Genomic DNA, 23,126 nt, shown 5'->3' with positions numbered 1-23,126 from the left:
ACATATGATTACAGTTAAAAGGGTTTGAAGGAAAACATACAGAGGGGAATCCTATAGTCAAGAATCAATTACGAGGACAAAACAGTCTTTTCAACCATTCCAAGGCAATAAAGAGAGACGAAGAGAAGCCTCACCATCGGCAAAAATACCCCAGTTAACCACCCTGCTTTAAACTAACGAAGTTTTCTTTGATTTAAAACAGGGGCAAATACAATATTTGTGTCAGGAAATACCTGGTAGAGAATTAAAGAAGTCAGGCGTCCACCTGGAGAATGAGGATAAGAATTGAAGAAGTCAGGCGTCCACCTGGAGAATGAGGATGAGAATTAAAGAAGTCAGGCGTCCACCTGGAGAATGAGGACAAAGAATTGAAGAAGTCAGGCGTCCACCTGGAGAATGAGGATAAGAATAGAAGAAGTCAGGCGTCCACCTGGAGAATGAGGATGAAGAATTAAAGAAGTCAGTCGTCCACCTGGAGAATGAGGATTAAAGAAGTCAGGCATCCACCTGGAGAATGAGGATGAGAAAAAGAAGAAGCCAGGCGTCCACCTGGAGAATGAGGATAAGAATTGAAGAAGTCAGGCGTCCACCTGGAGAACGAGGATAAGAATTGAAGAAGTCAGGCGTCCACCTGGAGAATGAGGACAAAGAATTGAAGAAGTCAGGCGTCCACCTGGAGAATGAGGATGAGAATTAAAGAAGTCAGGCGTCCACCTGGAGAATGAGGACAAAGAATTGAAGAAGTCAGGCGTCCACCTGGAGAATGAGGATAAGAATAGAAGAAGTCAGGCGTCCACCTGGAGAATGAGGATGAGAATTAAAGAAGTCAGGCGTCCACCTGGAGAATGAGGATGAAGAATTAAAGAAGTCAGGCGTCCACCTGGAGAATGAGGATTAAAGAAGTCAGGCGTCCACCTGGAGAATGAGGATGAGAAAAAGAAGAAGTCAGGCGTCCACCTGGAGAATGAGGATAAGAATTGAAGAAGTCAGGCGTCCACCTGGAGAATGAGGATAAGAATTGAACAAGTCAGGCGTCCACCTGGAGAATGAGGACAAAGAATTGAAGAAGTCAGGCGTCCACCTGGAAAATGAGGATAAAAATTAAAGAAATCAAGCGTCCACCTGGAGAACGAGGACGAAGAAGTTAAAAAGAAAGTCAGGCGTCCACCTGGAGAACGAGGATAAGAATTAAAGAAGTCAGGCGTCCACCTGGAGAATGAGGATGAAGAAGTTAAAAAGAAGTCAGGCGTCCACCTGGAGAATGAGGATGAAGAAAGAAAAGAAGCAGTCAGGCACCCACCTGGAGAACAAGGGAATACAATTGAAGTATTGAAGTCAAAAGCCCGCTCATATAAGAAAGGAGCACACTTAGAATCAATAAAGCAGAGGAATCCAACAAAATCCCCAGCAAGAAACAACAAGAGTCCCAAACAGATGAAAGAAATACGGGACACAATGAAAAGGAATACGGAATAAGCCAAATGCCCAAGAGTCACCAAGATATCAAGACAACAAGAAACGCAAGGGCATGATCTAGATAAGATTTTTATAATTCATGTACCATAGTCTAGTTTAACATTTTGTATTTCCTTTGAAGTAAGGTGTAATAAGGAGGTCAGCAAGTAGTAAAAACAGCACAAAGCAGCAGTAACATCACAGTCCCATGGTAGTCCCAGCTACCCAAAACTTCCCGAACTACATTGACTTGATTCCTCTATAGCCAAGGATATGTAGGAAACCTTTGAAGCAGAGGTTCGGTCAAATCTTTCAAAAAAAATGCTTCCCACGGAGTATTTGAACGGGCAAAAAATCGCTCGTATCCGCTCACTTTATCTTTGTACGAGAACTCTTCGAGTTTCCGCACAAAGAGGGGCAGCTGTGAGCACGTGATTTTTGCCTTATGAAAACTACTCCAAAATAAATCAAAAAATAAAATAAATTTCTTTTACTGTGTAATTTTTGAATTTGCGTGATGTTAAATATTTGTTTTATGTCCGTAAATATTTTACGGTGTCATAATAGAATGAAAAAATAAAATAAAATACATGTTGCATGCATATAGGATTTAATTATGTAATTAAAAAGATAATTTAAACAAAATCACAAAAAATATGCAATAATTCTATTTTAAATATTCCACTGTGTGATTGATGTTTTATCTATGTGTTAAATAATTGTTATAGAATAATTAATATATTTTTGTGAAGTTAAAATTGTTTTATAATTAAAATTAGAAATCTAATTAGAAAAAATGAAAAAAAAATATAATACATATACACAAAATCGGACCTGGATTAAAATCCAGTCCCAAATCGAATTAATTCCCCCCTCACAGCCCAATCCAAACCAACTTGTCCGGTCCAACTCATGAGTAAATCCAAACGACGACGTTTGGTCACACTCCATCAAGGACCGTTGGATTAAATCAATCCAACGGCTGATATCCCCTACCCTTACCCGTAATCCGTAACCCGACCCATTGACCCGATTCAGTCCGACCCCAACGTTAAACCAAACGACGTCGTTTGGTTAAGTGAGATGATCCTGACCGTGAATCTTACTTGATCGGACGGACAAGATCAATCCACCCCTCCCCTATATAAGTTCCAGACCCCTACCCCGGCCCCCTAACTAAACACCCCCCTTCCTTACTATTCATCATCGTCCCCAAACCCCCAATCCTAACCCTAGCCGCCCTAGGATCCCACCGCCTGAAACCCGGCGGCATCAACGCCGCCGGTCACCAAAATAACACCCTAGAATCCCCTGAACATCCTCTACACAGATCTAACATTGGTTTCCTTCGAATCAGGCCCCAACTCTTCGAATCTTAAATCGAAGGTTGGCCTGAAAACCTTATCTTCTCCGATGACCTCCAAAATAACACCACAGTTTCTCCTAAATTCCCTCACCAAGGATCTGTTAGTTGCATGGTTCGAATCATACTGGAACTACTCGAATCTTCATTTGAAGATTCGAGTACAACCTAACCTTATCCCAACCTACTTCAAACTCACACCAGTTACCCCCCTGACCTCCCTCGTGCCTAGAACATCTTTGGTTTCCCTCGAATCTAACCAGAAATGAGTAAATCCCAAATCGAACTTTCAAGAACCCTAAAAATACCAGACTTTTGGATTCTGTCCAGATTGAATAAAGATTGAGGTTTAATCGACCTTAGTCGAAGTATTTTCAGTGGAAAATACTTCGACTAAGGTCTGTTTGATTTCAAACAAAGTCCAAATCCAAGTCGAGTTGAGTTCAGTTGAATTTAAAGGTTCAGAGGTAATTTCTGTTTCTTATGTGCATTCTATGTGTATTCTATGTTCGTTTCATTAGTTTGTTTAATTTTTCATAATTTTCTAGTCAAATTTTGTTATACTGTCCCCTACCCGTCAACTTGATTCTAAATGTGAATTGTTTCTGTTGATTGTGATTATGTACAATGTGTGTAATCGACTCGACTAAGTTCGTCGATTAGTTATATCATAAATCCTGCTTCTGAAAATGTTGACTGAAATAACCTGTTTTGGATGGATTATTTTGCTATAATCAGTTAATTAGTTATTGTTAATCAGTTGGTTCTTGTTTAATAAATCCATCAAATGGACGTTATATGTGTGTTGTTTTCTGAACATTAAGTTCAGAACATTGTCAATATATTGACAATGCTCCTGTTTGTTTGATCTTAGTTCAAAAGCTGAGTTCAGTTGAATTATTAGGCTGAATTCAGTATAATGTTGTTATGATGTTAGTTCTGAATTCAAGTTCACAAAGGTTGGGTAAATACAATTGTATTAGGAGGTTAATCATTAGGAATTGGTTGTTAGCTGCTAGACAAGTTTTAATTCAGATAACTTGCTAAAATCTAAGACAGTAATACCAGTAGAAAACAGTAGGTCAGAGACATTTCTGGGATAGAACAATGAGGATAATATGTTAATAGCAATGTGCTGAAAGTGGAAGTTAGTGGCTATAATTTAAGATACTAATGGAGAACAAGGGATAATGGGCTGCTGAAAAACAGGATAATAGCACTCAATAGGATTTAAAGTATTCAAAAGTAGTTTTAATGGAACTTTTCTAATTTTTAAAGGAGAAAAGGGCCCTGGCAGCACTAGAAGGGTATAGGACAACCTTGTATAAATAGAGGGGGATTGGGACTGATTTAAGGGAGCTTAAAAAGAAAGAAAAACAACAAAAAAAATCAGATTTGAAAGCAGATTTTAAGAAGAAAAAGAGAGTGTGAGATTTGAAGAGTTTTTAGAGAGAATTTAGAAGAGAGCTTTGGACAGACTTTGAGAGTTTTTCAGACAGAAAAACAGAAGTTAGGAGAAGTTAGACAGACTTTAAGAGATTTAGAGAGGAAGAGAAAAAATCTGAAAAGATACAGTTTTCAGACAGAAAGATAGAGCTTAATGTGACCGGAAGGGTTACAGTCATAATAAATTTGAAGGAGGCTTACAGTCACACACACACACAGATACAACAGCAGAAACAGAAAATCAGAAAAATGGAAATTTGAAACCGAAAAGAAACTGAAATCTGAAATATTGTTCTTTTGTTGAATCTGTTCAACTTTATTTGGTTCCACTGATTCAGTTAACATCTGAAGTGTCTTTTAAAAATAACTATATTGTGCATCTGTTTTCTTCGGGTCTTATTATTGCTCAAATCTGTGGGAATACTGGTATTTTGCTGAGTTTGTTACTGCTGCTACTGCTGGAATTTACTCCTTCCACCTTCATTTTCAGGTACATGTCTTTTAAATTTCATGTTGGAAAGAGATCCAACATGACTAATCAATGAAGCTTGGATTGCAATTCTGTTTTCCATTTGTCCAAGTTTATCAGTTTAAATTTCATTTTTTTTATGTTAGTTAATTAGTAGTGAATTCAATTTGATAACTATGAGTTAATTGTCTTACCTTGAAATTCATATAAGGCTTTGTAATAATGTTAGCTCTTCATCTCATTAGTTTTGTCATGTTTGAACTGTCAAGGTAGGAAACATGATATAAAGATTGGCCATTAACTAGGCCTTGTGACATTGTTAGTTGAATTAAAAATAGCGTAAAAAATATAAAGACCATATTGCTAGTTTATTCTGATAATCTAATTTAGTTGTGGAAGGAATGATATAAGTTGTACGTTCATATGTGGCATTATAACAGGTATTTATAGAACCACTAGTGGATGGTAAGTTGAGTTGTTATGGCTCATTATGATGTTAAAGTATTACGAATGTTTCAAAACATACAAATATGAATATATGGCATGTAAGGCAATGTTGTTAATCACTTTGTATAATAATTCCCTTTCTTATCAATTTAATGCTTATTTACCATCCTAAATAAGTAATTAGGCCTATTGGATTAAAAGCAAGTATATGAGAATAAGATGAGATATACAAATTGCAACACTTTAAGTCAATGACAATTAGAAATGGGATTTGCACTAATTAAATAATGAAAAAATTGTTCCAAAATACTTCTTCCTTTCATAAATCATGTTTGTTAGTTTCATATACAATTCATCCTTTGGCATATATATGTTGTATTTGTTTGAATCATATTTTTATTCTTTTCTTCGAATTTGAATAGCGGGATGAATATAATTTATACTCGGAAATTATAATCGACGGACAACCTTTAATAGATTGTGAATTCTTTTCAAAGAATTCAAAGGCCTCTAAAGTGGGAGTTCTCATGATTTTCATATAAAAAATGTATGATATAATAAATAATTTGTGAAAAGTCCATAATACTATTAACAAAGATTTCGCGCAATCAGGGATGCGTTCGCGCACCCTGATTATATTTTAAAAGTAAATTCGGATTATGCGTACGCGCAATTTCGAGCGAATATTTAATAAAACGAATTTCTTTAAAAAAAATATTAAATAATTTCATATAATCCGAGGTGTGCAGTTCATTATCTAAATAAAAAGGGTGATGATGTTCCTGATTTTATTTTTAATTTTTGAATATATATTTTTATAAAAACTATAACACGGATGATTTTATTGTGTACACGTACGCGTGGCACAATCCCCGGTAATTATAAAAGATATATAATACGAATATACGTACGCGTAATTCGTCATAAACAATAAGTAAAAAGCGGTAGTAAAATCATGCAATAAAAATGTATTTAATAAAATCAAGATAATTAAGCCAAGAATGAAAGCAGTTAAGCGACCGTGCTAGAACCACGGAATTCGGAAATGCCTAACACCTTCTTCCGGATTAACAGAATTCCTTACTCAGGATTTCTGGTTCGCAGAATAATAAACAGAGTCATATTCTCCTCGATTCAGGGATTAAAATTGGTGACTTGGGACGCCTTAAAATTCCCAGGTGGCGACTCTGAAATAATTAAATAAATCTCGTTTCGACTGTCCTTTAATTGGAGAAAACTCCCCTTGTACCCTCTCGCGGGCACGGTAAAAAGGAGGTGCGACACCCACAATACCATAGAGGTAAATGGGCCCAGAGCTGCTTTGATTTGGTGTTTCGTCAATGGGTACAACTTCGACGTCGCTAAAGTAATACATGACGAGATGTTCATCGGGAGCCGAATAAAAAGGTATGGATTCTTCTTCCCTTCTTTAATAACTCAACTTTGCAGGTATGCTCGAGTGCCCGAAAATCTAGCTGCGGATGGGCTCGTAAAAAAGGACCGCAAGTTCTGAGCGGACAAAGTAACCACGGGAAAGGAGCCAGCAATAGCAGAGGAAGAGAGTAGTGGTAGCTCTGACGACTCAGACGATGAGGATGAAGAAGAGGAGAATGTGAGGACCGAACCCCAGTGCCCGGAGCACCCTGTAGCAGCTGCAGTGCCATCTAGGGCATCCACATCTTCACAGCCACGCAGGAGCACCCGCATGACCAATTTGGAACAAGAGATGGCTGGGTTACGTACTTCAGTCACAGATTTAGGTACCTGTGTTGAGGACGTGGCTGACAGACAGGTGAAGTCTGAAAAGAAGTTCTTGGGCTGGTTGAGAGCTCTGGGACATGCGTGCAACGTGAACCCAGACACCGTCTCCGACAAAGAGTGAGCCATCATGGAAGTACCTCTACCTCACTACTCTTTAATTTTTAAAGCCATGGAGACATGTCTTCATTATAAGTGTGGGGTGGGGACACTTCATTGTATATATGTAATTGTAACCTTTGACTAGTTGATTTTGGTTGGTTTTGTTTTGTTTTGATTGTTTTGGTGGTTTAGCTTTGATTGCTTTGATGATTAAGTAGGAGTTGATTAGTTTAAAATAGATAAGTAGCTTGGACTAAGTCGAGCATAAAAAAAATGAAAATGAAGACTTTTCCTGATGACGGATCCTTTAGATAATTTTCTTGAGGGAAGTTAGTATATAAAAAAAACAATTTAAGATTATAAAAAGTTTTTTTAGGTAGTGTAGTAACTCCCCCTTGGTTTTTCATTGGTCCACGGTTCTTTTCCAAGGGTTTAACTTGAACCGGGTATAGGTAGTTTTGTATTCATTTTGTTTGATTTTTAGTTTTTAAATTAGGATTAATGGGCTAACGAGCTGAATTCGAAAAGAAAAACCTCTAGCGTTATTACACCTAAACACAATAGACACTAGAGTGTAATGCTTGTTTTTAGTAGTTGATTCTTGCTAAAGTGCCTTAAATTGTATATTCGTCACTGACTTGAATACTCAGAAGAGAGTGTCTTGATAAGCCAATCTTGAATTGAGTCATGTGCCATATGTGTGAGTTTTACTGTATTCCATGATTCACCTGAAGCCTAGAACTTGCCCTGTGTGTTTGCAAAGTGAAATAGTAGCTTCATTCAGTCTTAGAAGTGATATAGGCAATTTCTTGTTGAGCCAGACTTATAAAGTAAACCCACCTAACTGCAATACATCTTAGTTAACCCCGTTGAGCCTATAAGCCTATTTCTTTGGCAACCACATTGCAAATCTTACCCAATTGTATGAATAGCCTTTTATTTGAACCCTCTTTCCTCACATAAGCACTTGAATGGTATTGAGAATTATGCAAAGGCAAAGGTGTGGGGTGGGGTTTGGTTTTTGAGTGGAACCACGGAAATCGAAAAAAGGTGTAGAATTTTGTCGCATAAGAAATGAACCACCACCATAAAAAAAAGAGAGAATAATATAGTGGTTGAGAAGTGGTGGTTTGCTATAATTGCACCTAATGGATGGGGTTGTGGTAAATAAAAGAACGGTGGTGAAATGTTTGGTTGACAGAAGTATGGTTTTGAATGTTAATGTAATTGTATTAAAAAGTGCTTAGGGAGGTTAGTTACTACACCAAATATATCTTACCCGTCCCTTAGCCTACATTACAACCAAATGAAGTCCTATTGATCTTAGACTGAGTGGCTCAATTAGTAGAGTAGTACACTACGGGCAAGCTTATGGTGCAGCTTTGTGACATGTGAATGTTCTTTTTGAGAGTGAGTGAAGTTCATCTATCTAAGTTCCTAATTGTTCTAAATATCCTTATATATGAAACTATTCTCTTTGTGTGTAGGCGAGGGCATGTGATTCATGAAGGAAAGGCACGTCTTGACTTCTCTGTAGAGTAGCTTGAGAAAGTATGAATATTGCACGACACGTGAAAGTCAACTTTTGAGGCTAAGATTGTTCACTACTAGGTGTAACTCATGTGATCTGTTCGTGGTGTAATGCGTTAGGGAAGAATACTTAGTGAAGGAACCTTCATAAAAGGTGGTGGATTGCTCGAGGACTAGCAAAGATTTAAGTGTGGGGTGTTGATATTAGGCTAGATTTATGTCATTTGATGATTGTTTTGCCCCAGCTTGATTATGTTTCAATGCTCTAATATAATCAAATGATGAAAAATGAGCCCTAAATTGTGTTGCAGGAATGAGGAGCTTATATAAGGCCTTAAAGATGTGATTGGAGCTGCATTGAAGCAAGAAAGACCCCTAGGAGCTGAGTAAGCGAGACGACGAGAAAAAGAATCGACCAAATGAAGGCCTGGACTAGCGTGGCCATTAGCGCGACCGTGCTAGCCCAAATGGTCGAGGCAGAATGGTAAGGCTACTAGCGCGGCCATTAGCACGCCCACTAGCGCGGCCGGGCTAGCCCAGTTCCGGAAAATTATTCCTGGGCGTAAATTTGGAAGTCTGAGGGGCAAATTCACTTAACCTATAGAAGGTCAAGCTCTCCCAAGGAGTGGGTGTGCAGCTTTTGATATCTGAGAGCAAGAAAAGGAAAGGCAAGAGGCAAGGAGGAGTATTCTACATCAAGTTCTTCTCTTCTTCCTTTTGTTTTTATGATTTGTAATAAAATTAATTATTGTGATGAACATCATTGTTATGAGTAGCTAACTCTTTTAATCTAAGGTTTTGGGTGAACCTGTTGTGGATGAACTTGTTGTTATATTAATATAGTTTGAATTGGTTGTTAATCTTTATTTGTTCAACTACGTTTTGATTTTAGTTAGTTGAAAGGATCCTCAATTAGTCATTCCTATTTATTATGTATCTTCTTGAGAAAGAGTGCATATTTAGGTAATTGTTTGAACAACATCACTTCCGGAGTATAGGCGAGAGTCATAACCGATAGTTTAGAGGTTGGAGTAGAGATAACGATACCTCGGGTGCGATCTAAGTGAACTGTAATGCGAATCTAGCTAGTGTAGCGTGAGAGAGTGCGTCTAGTAAATTATCTTAATTACTTGAGAGAGAGTTATGATAGCTGGAGAGTTCATGATCGATAAAGGCAACTAATTCATAACTATAAGAAACATACGACTAAGGAATTCAACAACGGGGGAAACCATCACCTTAGATCTTTATTCCAATTGTCTATAACTGCGTAGTAGTTAATCTTCGTTTTATCGATTCTGTTAGTTGGAGTAGTGACCATAACACCACTTGTTATTTACAAAGTTTGAGAAGGTTGACTCATAAGAATTTAATACTTTAAAGGCTTCTCTTGATACGTTAATTCCCTGTGGGATTCGACTCGTGCATAATATCCCGGATTATATTTGCAAAGCCCGCTTAGTCTTTTAATAGACACAGTTGAGCGTGATCAAGAACTCAGAAGTCGAATGAAAATTCTGAGAGGAAGGACTGCAATGTATAGCCAAACTTTGAGTGTAAACCGAAGAGGAAATCAGTAGCTGTGTAAACTGAAGATGAACGATTTCTTTCTGTGTTTTTTTAACAAGCTGCTTGCACCATCTATTTATAGTGCAGTTTGCTGCTAAACACTGACCCGTTGCCCCTCATTTAGTGGAGCACTTGGCCATGGTGGGCGTAGCACAAGTCTTATGACTAATGGAGCAATAACTTGCTATTAGGGAGCAAGCATTTGGCAATGGTGGGAGACGCATTAGCCTGCTGGAACAAATCCACGGATTGGAACATATCCGTTACAAACACGGATAATATTACGTTAATATTTACTATTAACAAATAAATTTGGTCCAAAAAATTAATCAATTAATCAATCGATCATTTGACCAAATCCAAAGCCGAAGCCGAAGCTGAAGCCGAGCTAGCAGCGACGATGACGACGCGAGGCTTGCCTTCTTCTTAACTCTTTAAGAGCTACAAGAAGAGCAATTGTATATATATCCACCAAAATCATTTTCCTCTTCCACTATGGGACAATGTTTCAAGAGAGAAAAACTTAAAATTTTACTCAAAAATTTCATTTTCCCTCCATTTCTCATTCACCCTCCTTTTAAGACTTTTCCATCTTAAAATCCTCAACAATATGTTGTTGATAGAATTATGTATAATATGTCTTAAATTATAGTGAAATATTTAATTTATCGTAATGTGATGATTCAAACACGTCTTTGACATAGCTGAATGATTCTTTCAATCCAATAATACTCGTGACTTATTTGATAACCTAATTAAGTTAAAGTCAAGTATTACTTATTATTGGAACTCATCAATTTGAGATGTTCATGATCTTTCATTTAATGGTGATTATGATGATGATAACAGATAATAAACTGATGGTAGGTAGGAATTCGACTAATACTCTGATTTAACGCACCAAAGTTTAATACATTAATTATTAGGAGTTAGAACTCGTCTAATCATATTCATTTGCTAATTAATTGCATTAATAACTGTAAGTTGATGTCGAAATTCCAAACCTTTCCATGCTTAAGTTAAATTAAACAATGTCTTAACAAAGACGTGTGATTATTATATATTATTTTTAAAAGTTTTATTTAATGAAATGCTATATGCAATGAGTCTCACCAGTTTTGCCTACCCACAGTATTAATTCTAATTCAGAATTAATTTTAGTATCTGTTTTTTTATAAATACTCCATCTATCTCAAATTATCTATCGTGATTTCTAAAAGTAATTGTCTTAAATTATTTGTCATTTTAGAAGTTCAAGAAAAAAGTAATTATTTGTCCCCATTTTACCCTTAATGGTAATTATTCTTAAAAATGAAAATGCCACATAAAATAGAGTAAATATTCAATGAATAAAGATTATATTTTAAGATATAAATAAAGGTAATATAGTCAAAACCCTCACTAATTCATGTTTTTTCAAGGCATGTGTAAAGTAGAAACACGACCAATTGTACTTGTACAACTGTTGTTTCATTAAGATTAATTAAATACATATTAGGGCTATATATTATTGTGGACCATCAGTTCGTCCAACTAAACTAGCCACATACAATGAAGCTGCAATTCATTCATTTCCACCCTAATTAAGTAGTGCTTCAATTAATTGAGGATAAGGATAGAAAATGATGGTATGTGACTATTAATTACGTATCGAACTTTGTGGTTTACATGGGCTATAGATCTTTTGAATAAATCACCAGAAAATAGTCCAAAGTCCACTTCACGTGCCTTTGAATATTGTTGCTGATTTTCTAAGTCTTGTTGCCAACTTTATTAACTTGTCATATGCTACCATGAGAAACAGCCCCCAATTTGGGGCCTTGATTTGGACTGCCTACAACAAATTAAAAATTACAAAAATAAAATAAAATAAAACAAAATAAAACTAAAAGAGACTTGTATCTTTTGAAGGACTAAATGTCTAAATCCGTCTTGATAGACAGTACTAGGGGCGGAGCTAGGCGAGCGAAAGGGGTTCGAACCAGAGACGTATGCAGTGTGTTGCCGACGGGTTCAACTGAATCCATAACTTTCGACACAGGAGTAAAAATTTATATGCAAAAATTCATTAAAATTGTACAAAAAGTATATATAAACTCATAACTTTAAAAATATAATGGGTTCAACGCTAAAAAATTTAAAGCTTCAACCCATAGGATTTAAATCCTTGATTCGCGCCTCTGGTTCGAACCCACTTCGTCGATAATAACACTGTATATATAAGGTTAATTCTTTTACTATATATATATATATTAGATGTTGAATCCCCTTAGCTTTTTTGTGTCTTTACTTTTTTTATTTTTTCGAATTCTCTCGATGAAAAAAATTCTGCTTCCGCTATTGAACTAGACTGTACAAGATTTTTTTACGATGAGAATATGACCACACGACAGAACATGCAAAGAGTAGAAAAATAACGTTTGTACTTATCTTAAGAGCCAAATGAATAACTGGACAATGTAGAAAACAAAGCCGAAGGAAGTATTGTTTGTTTACTCTACCCTTTTTAAAATTTTCTTTTGTGAATTAAAGGTAAAACAAATGTTGATGTGAGGTCCTCAATCTTTATTTTTGTTGGTTACACTATATATTAAGTCTACGAGTCAAAGTCAGATGATGTACAAAAATCCAATTTGGTTAGGACAAGTAATGCAGAAGTCCATACTGTTGACTGCTGTGTGCTGTATATCCCTTAATTGCTCACCCACACTACACTTTTTGGGATTAGTCTATTGCCATGCTCTAAGGATTCTTTGACTTTGTTATTCATGTGCCTTTTAACACCTTATTTATTTAAAATAAATATCATTGTAAAAAAATTATATTATATAGATATCTTTTAATGTTTATAGCAAAATATTTAATTTTGGTTACCTCCTACCCCTAAACCACTAAATGTGCTATTGAGTTACACTATTTTCTATCTCTCTCTACTTTGATACATGTCATTCTCTTCCTCCATTCCCTGAAAACACGAGTCACTGTTAGAGCCAGATTCCTTTGAAGGACATCAAATCTTGTCAAGTACGACTGGAATGTGAGGCCTGCTACTTGAGGCTCAATCTCATGGTTTCCTTCAATAACCACCATCGAAACTCTTGAGATCAGCGGCTCCATAAACCTGCAACTCCAGTTTATCCAGTTCAAATTTCTCTCTTTGCTTCAATTAGTAATGCACCACAAAGAATCATATTCAGATTAGCTTGTTTCAAATCCAGCGACTTCCAATTTTTCACTTTATTTTCCATTTTCTATCTCATAGGAATATATAATAGGCTCTATAGCAGTTCGTCGTTCCACAATGGTATCAATTTGATGAGCACTCATGTATTTCGTTGTATTCATTGTCTTTTTTTTTCTATTGTAATTAAATGTATTTCGATGTATTCCATGTATTTCATTGTATTCACTATCTTTTTTTTCATTGTATTTCAATGTATCCCGTTGTATTCTATGTATTTTATTGTATTCACTATCTCACTATATGCCATGAATATATTCATATGTTTTTTTAATTAATATAATTTATGTATTCATATGTATTATATAATTTCTCTGGAGATTGCTATGTTTTTGGGGTATTTTTCGGTTGAGAATCTTTTTTATAACTGGAAATACAAAATTTGTGTGTTATAATTAAGTTTGTTGAGTTATATTAGGAGTCTATTATGTTAATTGATTCACTTTCCGTTTAAAAATAGTGCAATCCCCTGTTTCACACCGTGAATACAATCGAATACAATAATCTGTCCAGCTGTAATCCCATGTTTCACTCCATGAATACAGTCAAATACACTCGAATACAACAACTGATTAGATGGACATGATTCACGCCTATTTTTACTACTGTATTCATGAATACAATAGCTTAAATACATCTAATACATCTTATAACAACAGAAAACGTATCTACAATCCGTAATATAACAAATGGTATCTATAGATAGCTAATTACCACTATTTTTGGGTAAATATCAGGGTTGCACAGATAGCCATTTTTGGGGATGCTATTTAGAGATTAGCCAATATTTATTTTGTCTTGAAATTTTAAACTCAAAATCTTAACTTTAGGACAGTTCAGAATAATTTTGTCCCGAAAAATAATGCTGAAAACTAAAATTCAGGACACACTGTCTAATTCTTATTTAGCAGCCATTTGGAGTGACTATCTGGTGGCAATTCTACTAATATATCATGTAGATTGTACAAATATCCACTTTTTAGTCTATGTAATCGAGAAATAGCCATTGTCTCCACGATAATGTTGCATATTTTTCAATTATAGGACCGTGAAGTTACTAGTTGACACTATTTTATTAAATATGCCCAAAAACTGTGCTAATGAAAAAAAATTACAAAAATATGACACCGTAAGAGATGATCTTGAATTTGTATCCCCCACTTGTCCTATAGACAAACCTTCAAGATCTAAAGTCAAAATTTTTGCCTATTTTTTAAACTTGAAGTTTTGCCCATGAGGCAACTGGGGTTAAAATTTTAAGGCAATCCATTTCCAAGGCTATTCTTGTAAATTAACGGTGCTTATCAGGATCTTAGACTTTGAATCCCAATAAAAGGCTCGCCAACTGGGCCGAAAAATCATGGTAATATCAGGGTTGCACAGATAGCTATTTTTAGAGATGCTATTTAGAGATTAGTCAATATTTATTTTATCCTGAAATTTTAAACTCAAAATCATAACTTCAGGACAGTTCAGACTTCAGAATAATTTTGTCCCGAAAAATTAAGCTAAAAAACTAAAATTCAGGACGCACTGTCTAATTCTTATTTAGCAGCTATTTGGAGTGGCTACCTGGTGGCGATTCTACTAATATATCAGGTAGATTGTACAAATATCCACCTTTTAGTCTATGTAATTGAGAAATAGCCATAGTCTCCACGATAATGTTGCATATTTTTCAATTATAGGACAGTAAAGTTACTAGTTGACACTATTTCTATTAAATATGCCCAAAAACTGTGCTAATCGAAAAAAATTGTAGAAATATTACACCGTAAGATGATCTTGAATTTTTATCCCCCACTTGTCCTATAGACAAACCTTCAAGATCTAAAGTCATTTTGCCCATTTTTTAAACTTGAAGGTTTGCCCATGAGGCATCTAGGGTTAAATTTTTAAGGCAATCCACTTTAAAAGCTATTCTTGTAAATTATCCGTGCTTATCAGGATCTTAGACTTTGAAGCGCAATAATAGCACTCTATTTCGATAAAATAGCACGGGCCAGCATAAGTTCGAGCATAATATACTAGAGAATGGACCATTTGTATATGAACTTCCAGTATATTATACTGGACCGATATATTATACTGAAACTCTAGTATATTATGCTGGAGTATTTTCCGGATTTTGAACAATATAATCATTCAGATTTATCTTTACATGAAAAATGGATAAATTTCGATTATTTTTGAAACTATGGCTATTTTTGAATGATCATTTGTAAATCTGACTATTTTTGAATTTCTCCCCTCTATTTCTAGTACAATTACAATAGAAGAGAAAAGGGCCCAAAACGCTAATAGATTACAGAAGGCCCAATATCAGACGGGAGTCCAATAATTTTGCGAACCTCAACGGAGATTAACATTTTCAGATGAATCGTTTTCCCGATAAGAATTCACCGGAAAATGAAACCCTTAGTTGCATCCAATCGGTGAGAATGTTTTTACAAAATCTTTATTTGGTCACTTTCAATTACTGTTCAACATATTTTTGGTTCGTAATTCGTACTTCAACTGTGCTCAAGTTAGGGTTCCTGCAAAGAGGGGCAAGCTAGAAACTTAATAGTAGAGCCAGTAGTGATTGGGGGAATGGTGTTGGATGTAAATGCCACATCTTCCATGCCTGCTAATCCAGGGACCTCTACTCCTGGAAAGGTATCAACTTTTTGACTTAATGCTTTTTTCTGGATCATAAATATATTAATGACTAACAATTTACTGCTTTAGTATATAAGTGTAATGCTTGATGATCAGAAATTGTAAAAATTCTTTCATATAATAGAAAAAAGAGGTCATAATTCATTCTAACAAAAAAAAAAGAGAGAGAAAGAGAGATCATAAAGAACACAATGGACAAAACAAATGAAAGACAATTACTTCATATATACTCATATGAGGCAAAAGGAAAGGTTTCTTATTTCTTTTATTGCAAATCAATCATGCGTAAAATAGTCCCTAATTTGTGTCTTTGTGATAGAGTTACATAATGACCATCATATTATCATGAGTTTATTACTTGAAATCTCTCCCTCTATCTTAGAGAAACTAAACTAGCCATCCTTTGGTTTCGATGAACTATAGAGGAATTAATATCTCAAATATGAATGAAAGAAAATGAAGTAGTCAAAGCCTTGGTGGACAAAGTTACCACAGTACATGTGCTGGTGGGAGGTAGCAAGTACCCATAGAATTAGTTGAGGTGCACACAATCTGGCGTGGACACCACGATTATCAAAAGGAAAAAGAGAATGGAGCACATGGGAAACACTCATGAGAGATTTTGTACAACTGTTGTGCCATTGCTTCTTGCTTTAGAAAGATTGTTTGTTAGCTAGGCCGTTTTCAATAAGGCTCACGCTTGGCACTGCTGCACAGAGTATTTAAATTCAAACAGAAGTCCAATCTGTAAAAATAGGTTTACAACTAGTCTTCTTTACCAGCCTCTCTGCAACATGCAAAAAGGTTCATATTTTATTGTGCGACTCTGCTATTCAGGTTATCTTTTCATTGGGTGGTGTGGCAAGGAATGTTGCTGATTGCATCTCAAAGCTTGAAGCAAGACCATTCATGATAAGCGCCGTTGGATTTGACATGGCAGGTGAGTTCTCTATATGGTTAGAGCTGTTCTGCTGCAACTCTTCCCACATTTTATTGAGTAGGTCTTTATTGGTAATAACTGATAAGTTCTTAACAACATGATGCTTACACACTTTTGTCATTCCTCACAAATTGGATTTGTGGTCTACTTTCAGAAGGGTTTTATCCATGTCATCTTTACCAAGAAACCTCAACATTTAGCATGAATAATATAAGCAAGTTATGTCCTCCCCCATCTTATGACTTGAAGTATCCTGTCAATTGAAAGCAAAGGCTGCAAAAGCAAATTAATTTGAATTTCCACCTTCTGAATGTTACAGGCAAATCTATTGCTATTACCTTATTTATATCATCTTCATTCGAGTGCAGTTTTACAGGCATATATGTGGATTAAATGATATAACTTGACATTGCTACTTTAACAATAGGATAGCATCATGTTTTCAGATAGTCTATAAAGAAAGTTTATTTCTAGTTTTTTATCTTTTGGCAATATTATTGTTGAATTTTCCAATTCTCCTGTGAGTACAAGCTTTTCTATCTCATTTTTCTAGAACAGCAAACAATTTAGTTGAGGAGTTTCATCCTCTTTTTATAGGAAATTTGCTACTGGGACATTGGGAATCTGCTGGATTATCCACAGAAGGTAACCTTTTTAACCTTTTACCTCTTTTTCCTCCCCATACCACATTCCCGAGTGCTTGGGAAATAATTTTGCCCACTCTGGACTGGAGCGATGTTTTCAGTTAATGGAAACAATTGCCTTCTAACAAAAGAAGGCTAGCTGCATACCATGTAAATAAACAACTAGTCATGTCTTGAAATTGGAGTCTCCTAATGTTGAAAAGATCATCTGCAGAATCTGATCATTCATCCTGATTAGGTATTCAGAGAAATCGCAATATTGAGACTGCTGTTGTTTGCTATATCTTTGATGAGAAAGGTGAAGTGGCAGCTGGCGTAGCTAGGGTAGAATCAATTGTGAGTTGATTTCGAAAGATCAAGCAGTTAAAAGGTAATACTCGCTGTTACCTACTATTGATGTGCGTTTAATGCCTCCAAAACAGGAAAAGTTTCTCACACCAAGGTGGATTGAAAAGTTCAAGTGCAAAATAAGTTCTGCTCCAATATTGATGGTGGATGCAAATTTGACTTCTTCTTCTCTTGAAGCATCTTGTCAAAGTAAATACCTTCCTCTATACATGTGACACAATTTGCATTTCTTTGTTTGGGAGATGCTAAGTTTTTCATTGTATATACGACTATCCATCAAGTCGTGATATGCATAGCAAAACTTAGTGCTTCTCAAGGTATCACATATATGCTCTTCATTGACCAAAAAGAACATATCACACATATGGATAAAGTGGATGCACACGCTTAAGTTGCTTCTTCGAAAATACTCTTGAAGCTTAAAACTGCAAAGCATATTTTCTTCTGCTCGAGCAATCTATCTCTCTACTACCGATCCATTAATGGTTCCCAAGGAATGTATCTATAGTAAAAAATGTACTTAAAATTACTTCTGGCTGAGTTCCGTACGTGTGTTTAATGTCTATAGGAACTTTGGCCTAAATAAGCGCTGGATTATATATGAAGTTTATCTATATTAGAAAGAAAATTTTGCATAATATTGTTATGATTAATTTGCAAACTTCTTAACTAATCCATTAAAACTTTTACTGGATGTTCATCTGCTCTGAGTATTTGGAGTCTTGTCTTGAATGGTCATCTTCTTCAGTGAGAGTATCTATTGGATAGGTGCAACCAATCCATTCTAACTAGAAAGAACGAAGACCTGCTTACTGCTTGCAGGCTAATATCGCTTGTTTGTAAATGGCATAAGATACTCAGTGTCGCTGTTGTCTTTATCTGCTACTTTTGTAACATGCGTAGATACTTATGAACCATTTCAAATATGTTCCTCTCAGTGGCTGCTCAGTTTAATACTCCAGTCTGGTTTGAGCCTGTATCAGTCGCCAAATCTAGAAGAGTTGCTTCAGTTGTCCAGTATGTGAGTTCTTCAGATCTTGTGTATATGCCTTTTCATCTGGATTTTGAATTTCAGACTTAACAAGAGGAAAGTTTACTGCATCTTTTTATTATTAAAAGTTTGTTTAGAAGAACTAGCTCTGCTGGTATATGAAATTAAATCCTAAACCCTTCAGCTGTACTTTCAGATTTCTACCTTCTGAATGTGTAGATCCATCTGGAGTGTGTTTTCTCAAACAACATGTGTAGACATTTCTGTTAGACCAAAATCTGGATCTTTGTGGATGCTTACATTGGACTTGAGCACAGCAATTTTGAATTTGTTGGAACAAGAATTAGTCATATAGAGGTGATTTCTTTTACATTCTAGAGGCAAAAAACTCTGGAGAAAACTTATTATACTCATGTTCTATTGAAGAATTTGCTAAAATATTCTTTATCATGCTGAATATTAGAACATGAAGCTTCAAACATAAAGGCGACTCATAGCGATTTGGCGTAAAACACTTTTAGCAGAAAATGATGATGTTGAATTGTTCTAGCATTGGGAAGTTCCATGAGTCAGGAAGAGTCTTTTTGAATTTAATTACTATAATATCATTGTTATAGCAACTAAATAATAAGGTTCTTGCAGATAAGTTTTGCATCACCTAATGAAGATGAACTTATTGCCATGGCAAATGCCATATCTGGCAGAGACATATTTCATCCAATTCGGAAAGATCATGGTACTATAAAGCTGTCCACGGAATGTTTGTTCCAAATGCTTAAACCTGCAATATGGCTTTTGCTAGACAAAGGTGTTAAGGTAGTTGTTGTAACGCTTGGATCACATGGGGTATTCTTATGCTCCAATGCAAAGTCCAATCTTGAGAAACTTGCTTTCAAAGAAAACCAACCTCCTCACTTCAGTAAACAGTTATATGAAGTTGTTAATACAGTTTGCCCAAGGAATCAGTTTTTTGGGGCTTCAAAGTGTGGGCCGATCTCAAATCTTGTTGCTGTCCATTTTCCTGCACTTTCTGCATCAGTAGTGAGGCTTACAGGTGCTGGAGATTGCTTAGTTGGTGGGACGATAGCTTCGTTGTGTGCTGGTTTGGATGTCATGCAAAGTGTAGCAGTTGGGATTGCAGCTGCTAAAGTTGCTGTTGAAGTAGAAAGCAATGTCCCTGCAGAGTATTGTTTGGCCAGACTAGCAGGTATAATTCACGTTATGGTTAGGCCTGTATGTGTGACATTATTCACATTCTCCATTGACCTTACATGCAAAAATACAACGCATATTTAAAGGATTGCAGTAAGCTTTATGCTCAGAAGGTCTATTTATGCTAATATTGGCTAACATCAGGTGTTCTTATCTTGCAGATGATGCAAGGTCTGTCTACTCTGGTGCCACGATGCTTCTGTGTCAGTCCAAGTTGTAGTTCACTGAAGTTTGTGAATTCCATTGTTGTAATCTTATCACATGTTGATGCTGTAATCTGAATGAAATAACAAATCTTTGGATTTGTGCCCTCATCTTTTTCTCCCCCTGGATTACTTTGAATTTACTCAATTAAAGCAGATCAAACATTCCAATGTTTCAAGAGCAGCGATGCTTATTTCAAAGAAAAGCCAATGTACAACTATTTTAATTCTTTACATTCCAGTTTCGTCCATTCTTCCAGGAAAAATCTTCTGTTTCTTTTTGTCATTTTCCTATTTATTCGCAACACTACTATTTCCACCCAAGTACAATGTTCAATGAAACATGATAGCAGTTTTCATCTATTTAAAGACTTTTATCTACCAATTGTCCCGGACTTTTACTTAGCATATTAATTCTACAATACCAATTCGCTGTTGAATAGTGAGGTGTGTGCAAGATGGTCTGGACATCACCATTTATTTGTTGGGTGGTTTGTGTTTGTGTGTGGGTGGGGGGGGGGTGTTAAAAATCATTAATGACACAAGTCGCCACAGAAAGTTTCATCCAAAAGGATAAATTAAAACCTTCTACAGATTGTAAGAATAGTTTCCCCAGTGTATTTGAAATTCTGTGAACACATCATTCATTTACAGGTATTGTTTGTTTACTTTTCAATTGCAAGAGTGGGAGTGAATCAGAATCTCCATCATCATCATCATCATCCGAATAGCAATCTGGAGAAGAGTTGAACTCGCTCGATGATTCTGAACTAGTCTGGTACTGTTCTTCATCGTCATCTTCAAGAGATTGTGATTTCCCATCAGGGTTCATTGATTCAAGTTTTGAGATTTCATCCTTGCTATATTTTTGCTTCAATTCTTGCTGCTCCATTAAAAAATATTTACACAATCAATATAGTTTAACATATCATAGCATGTTAACTCAGGCTATCAATTAAGTTTCTTATAAAAATCTGTTCATAACTACCTTATAAGGAGTAAATGTTTTTATATAGTTAGTGTATAGAACTTAAAATCATAAATAAATGAATAGACAACTGACCAGCAAGTTCTTGTTCTCTCTTTTAAGTCGCATGCAAGATTTTGCACTCTTCTTCAATACACAAGAGAATGTGCAAATTTCCTTCTTCAATTCTTGTATCTTTGCTATTAAAGCATCAACATTCTCCTGCAAGGGTGAAAACAATCGATAAGAAAACAATAACAAGTACTACAAAAGATATGAAAAACTAGTAATTATTTCTGTTTTTTTTCAAGAAAATGAACCAATGTGTCTAAAGTACAGATGATAAGAAAAAAGGAGTTGGGGTCAGATTTTTGAAGGAAATATGGTTAAATTTCAAAGAGAGTTGTGCTTTTGCAAATGTTGATAGAGTTTATGTTCTGTGCACTGACAGTGTAATTTTTTATTTTTTTTGGAATATCGAGTTAAATTGACCTATAATATGAGTAATTCACATGAGCATGCACTTACACTTTGGTAAGCTTTTGAAATATCTTCAGCAGCTGATTGATCATCGTTCTCACTGTTAAAAAAACAAAAAGCCAACTCAGAATTAATTGAGAAAATGTGAGATATTACCAAGAGTGCATAACCAAGGAACTGAATGAATAAATTTTAAAAAAATTCCTATCTGTCTAAAACTGCACCTTTTTGAACTCTCAGTATTTGCAGGACATGTATCTGTCTTAACACGTTCTGCATCTTCATGAATTCTCTCACTTTCATTCCTCAATTTCAACTTCAGAAATAATTCACTTTGTTCAGATTTTCCAGTTTTCACCGCTGCATCCTTAGAGAGCAAAAAAGGAAACGTTGATAGAGGTTCAAAAATCCTACATCGTGTTTAAGTTTTATGCACTGATGGTAATTTTTTTCTTTGCAGATTAATTCGCCGGCAAAGAAACAAAAAATACAAACTTTGCCAGGTTAATTTATGCGTGATCACTAAACTCTACGGAATTATATCAGTAAAGTCACAAGACTAGTTCTGGTACCCGTTATATCAGTAAGCATATAAAATTTTACTACTTTTTTACTGATACTCAACGGGTAAAGTTTAGTAACTTTAATAATGGATTTCATTGATACAATATGTAAATTTCAGTAATCACACGTGAAATTAACCTAACTATGCAAGGAAAATTTTTATAATCCCAACTTTGCCACTTGACCCTTGTTTAATGACCATAACAAACTTTTGGTTATATCATGTTCACTGCAATAATAAGATACTAAATTTAACAGATTATGGAAAAGAAACAACTAGAAGAAGAACATTAATTTTTCAAGGAAAAACACAACAGGAATGTAAAATATATTTTTTGAAATTGAAAAGTTAAAGAAACAAAGAAATATATAGCAGCTTTGTAAGAGTAAAAGGGCCGTGAGCTACCGGAATCTTGACGGCGATCATTGTTCAAAATCTCTGCGGAGCTGACCAGTATATATATATATATATATATATATATATTATTAATTGGAAAAAATAAACTGCAAAATTTTGTATAAAGTGAACCGAAGAATTAAAGAGCAGAAATTTAAAGGGCTGCATTATATATGGCGTCAAGGGAAGAAGAATTATGATGAAATCTGCGCGGCACAAGGAGTTCTTTTCCAACTCATATTCGATTTCAAATTTTAACCGTTAAATATAATTAGTTGTTTGATCAGTGTAGGATTCTTAAAAAAAAATAGAGTTGAAGGATTCTGATATAGGAGTACT

General features: G+C 35.4%; 1 protein-coding gene across 2 annotated transcripts; it reads left to right on the top strand.

Moving 5' to 3' along the window:
* Nucleotides 1-15,673: 15,673 nt before the first annotated feature.
* Nucleotides 15,674-20,613, top strand: LOC104248950 (pseudouridine kinase). 2 transcript variants are annotated; one of them, XM_009805305.2, is made up of 9 exons: nt 15,674-15,815; nt 15,913-16,038; nt 16,879-16,981; nt 17,579-17,626; nt 17,864-17,961; nt 18,048-18,162; nt 18,912-18,994; nt 19,607-20,171; nt 20,338-20,613. In XM_009805305.2, the coding sequence occupies exons 1-9, from the start codon at nt 15,756-15,758 to the stop codon at nt 20,394-20,396; spliced, it is 1,257 nt and encodes a 418-aa protein (XP_009803607.1). In that variant the 5' UTR covers nt 15,674-15,755; the 3' UTR covers nt 20,397-20,613. The 2 variants fall into 2 exon arrangements, with proteins under 2 accessions (XP_009803607.1, XP_009803608.1); XM_009805306.2 differs by having other exon boundaries at nt 15,719-15,815; nt 15,909-16,038.
* The last annotated feature ends 2,513 nt before the right edge of the window (nt 20,614-23,126 follow it).

The sequence above is a fragment of the Nicotiana sylvestris genome, chromosome 1 (genome assembly GCF_000393655.2).
Source record: "Nicotiana sylvestris chromosome 1, ASM39365v2, whole genome shotgun sequence".
NCBI classification, from domain to species: Eukaryota; Viridiplantae; Streptophyta; class Magnoliopsida; order Solanales; family Solanaceae; genus Nicotiana; species Nicotiana sylvestris.
The sequence above is the reverse complement of the archived record's forward strand: the minus strand, read 5'-3'. Positions and strand labels throughout refer to the sequence as shown.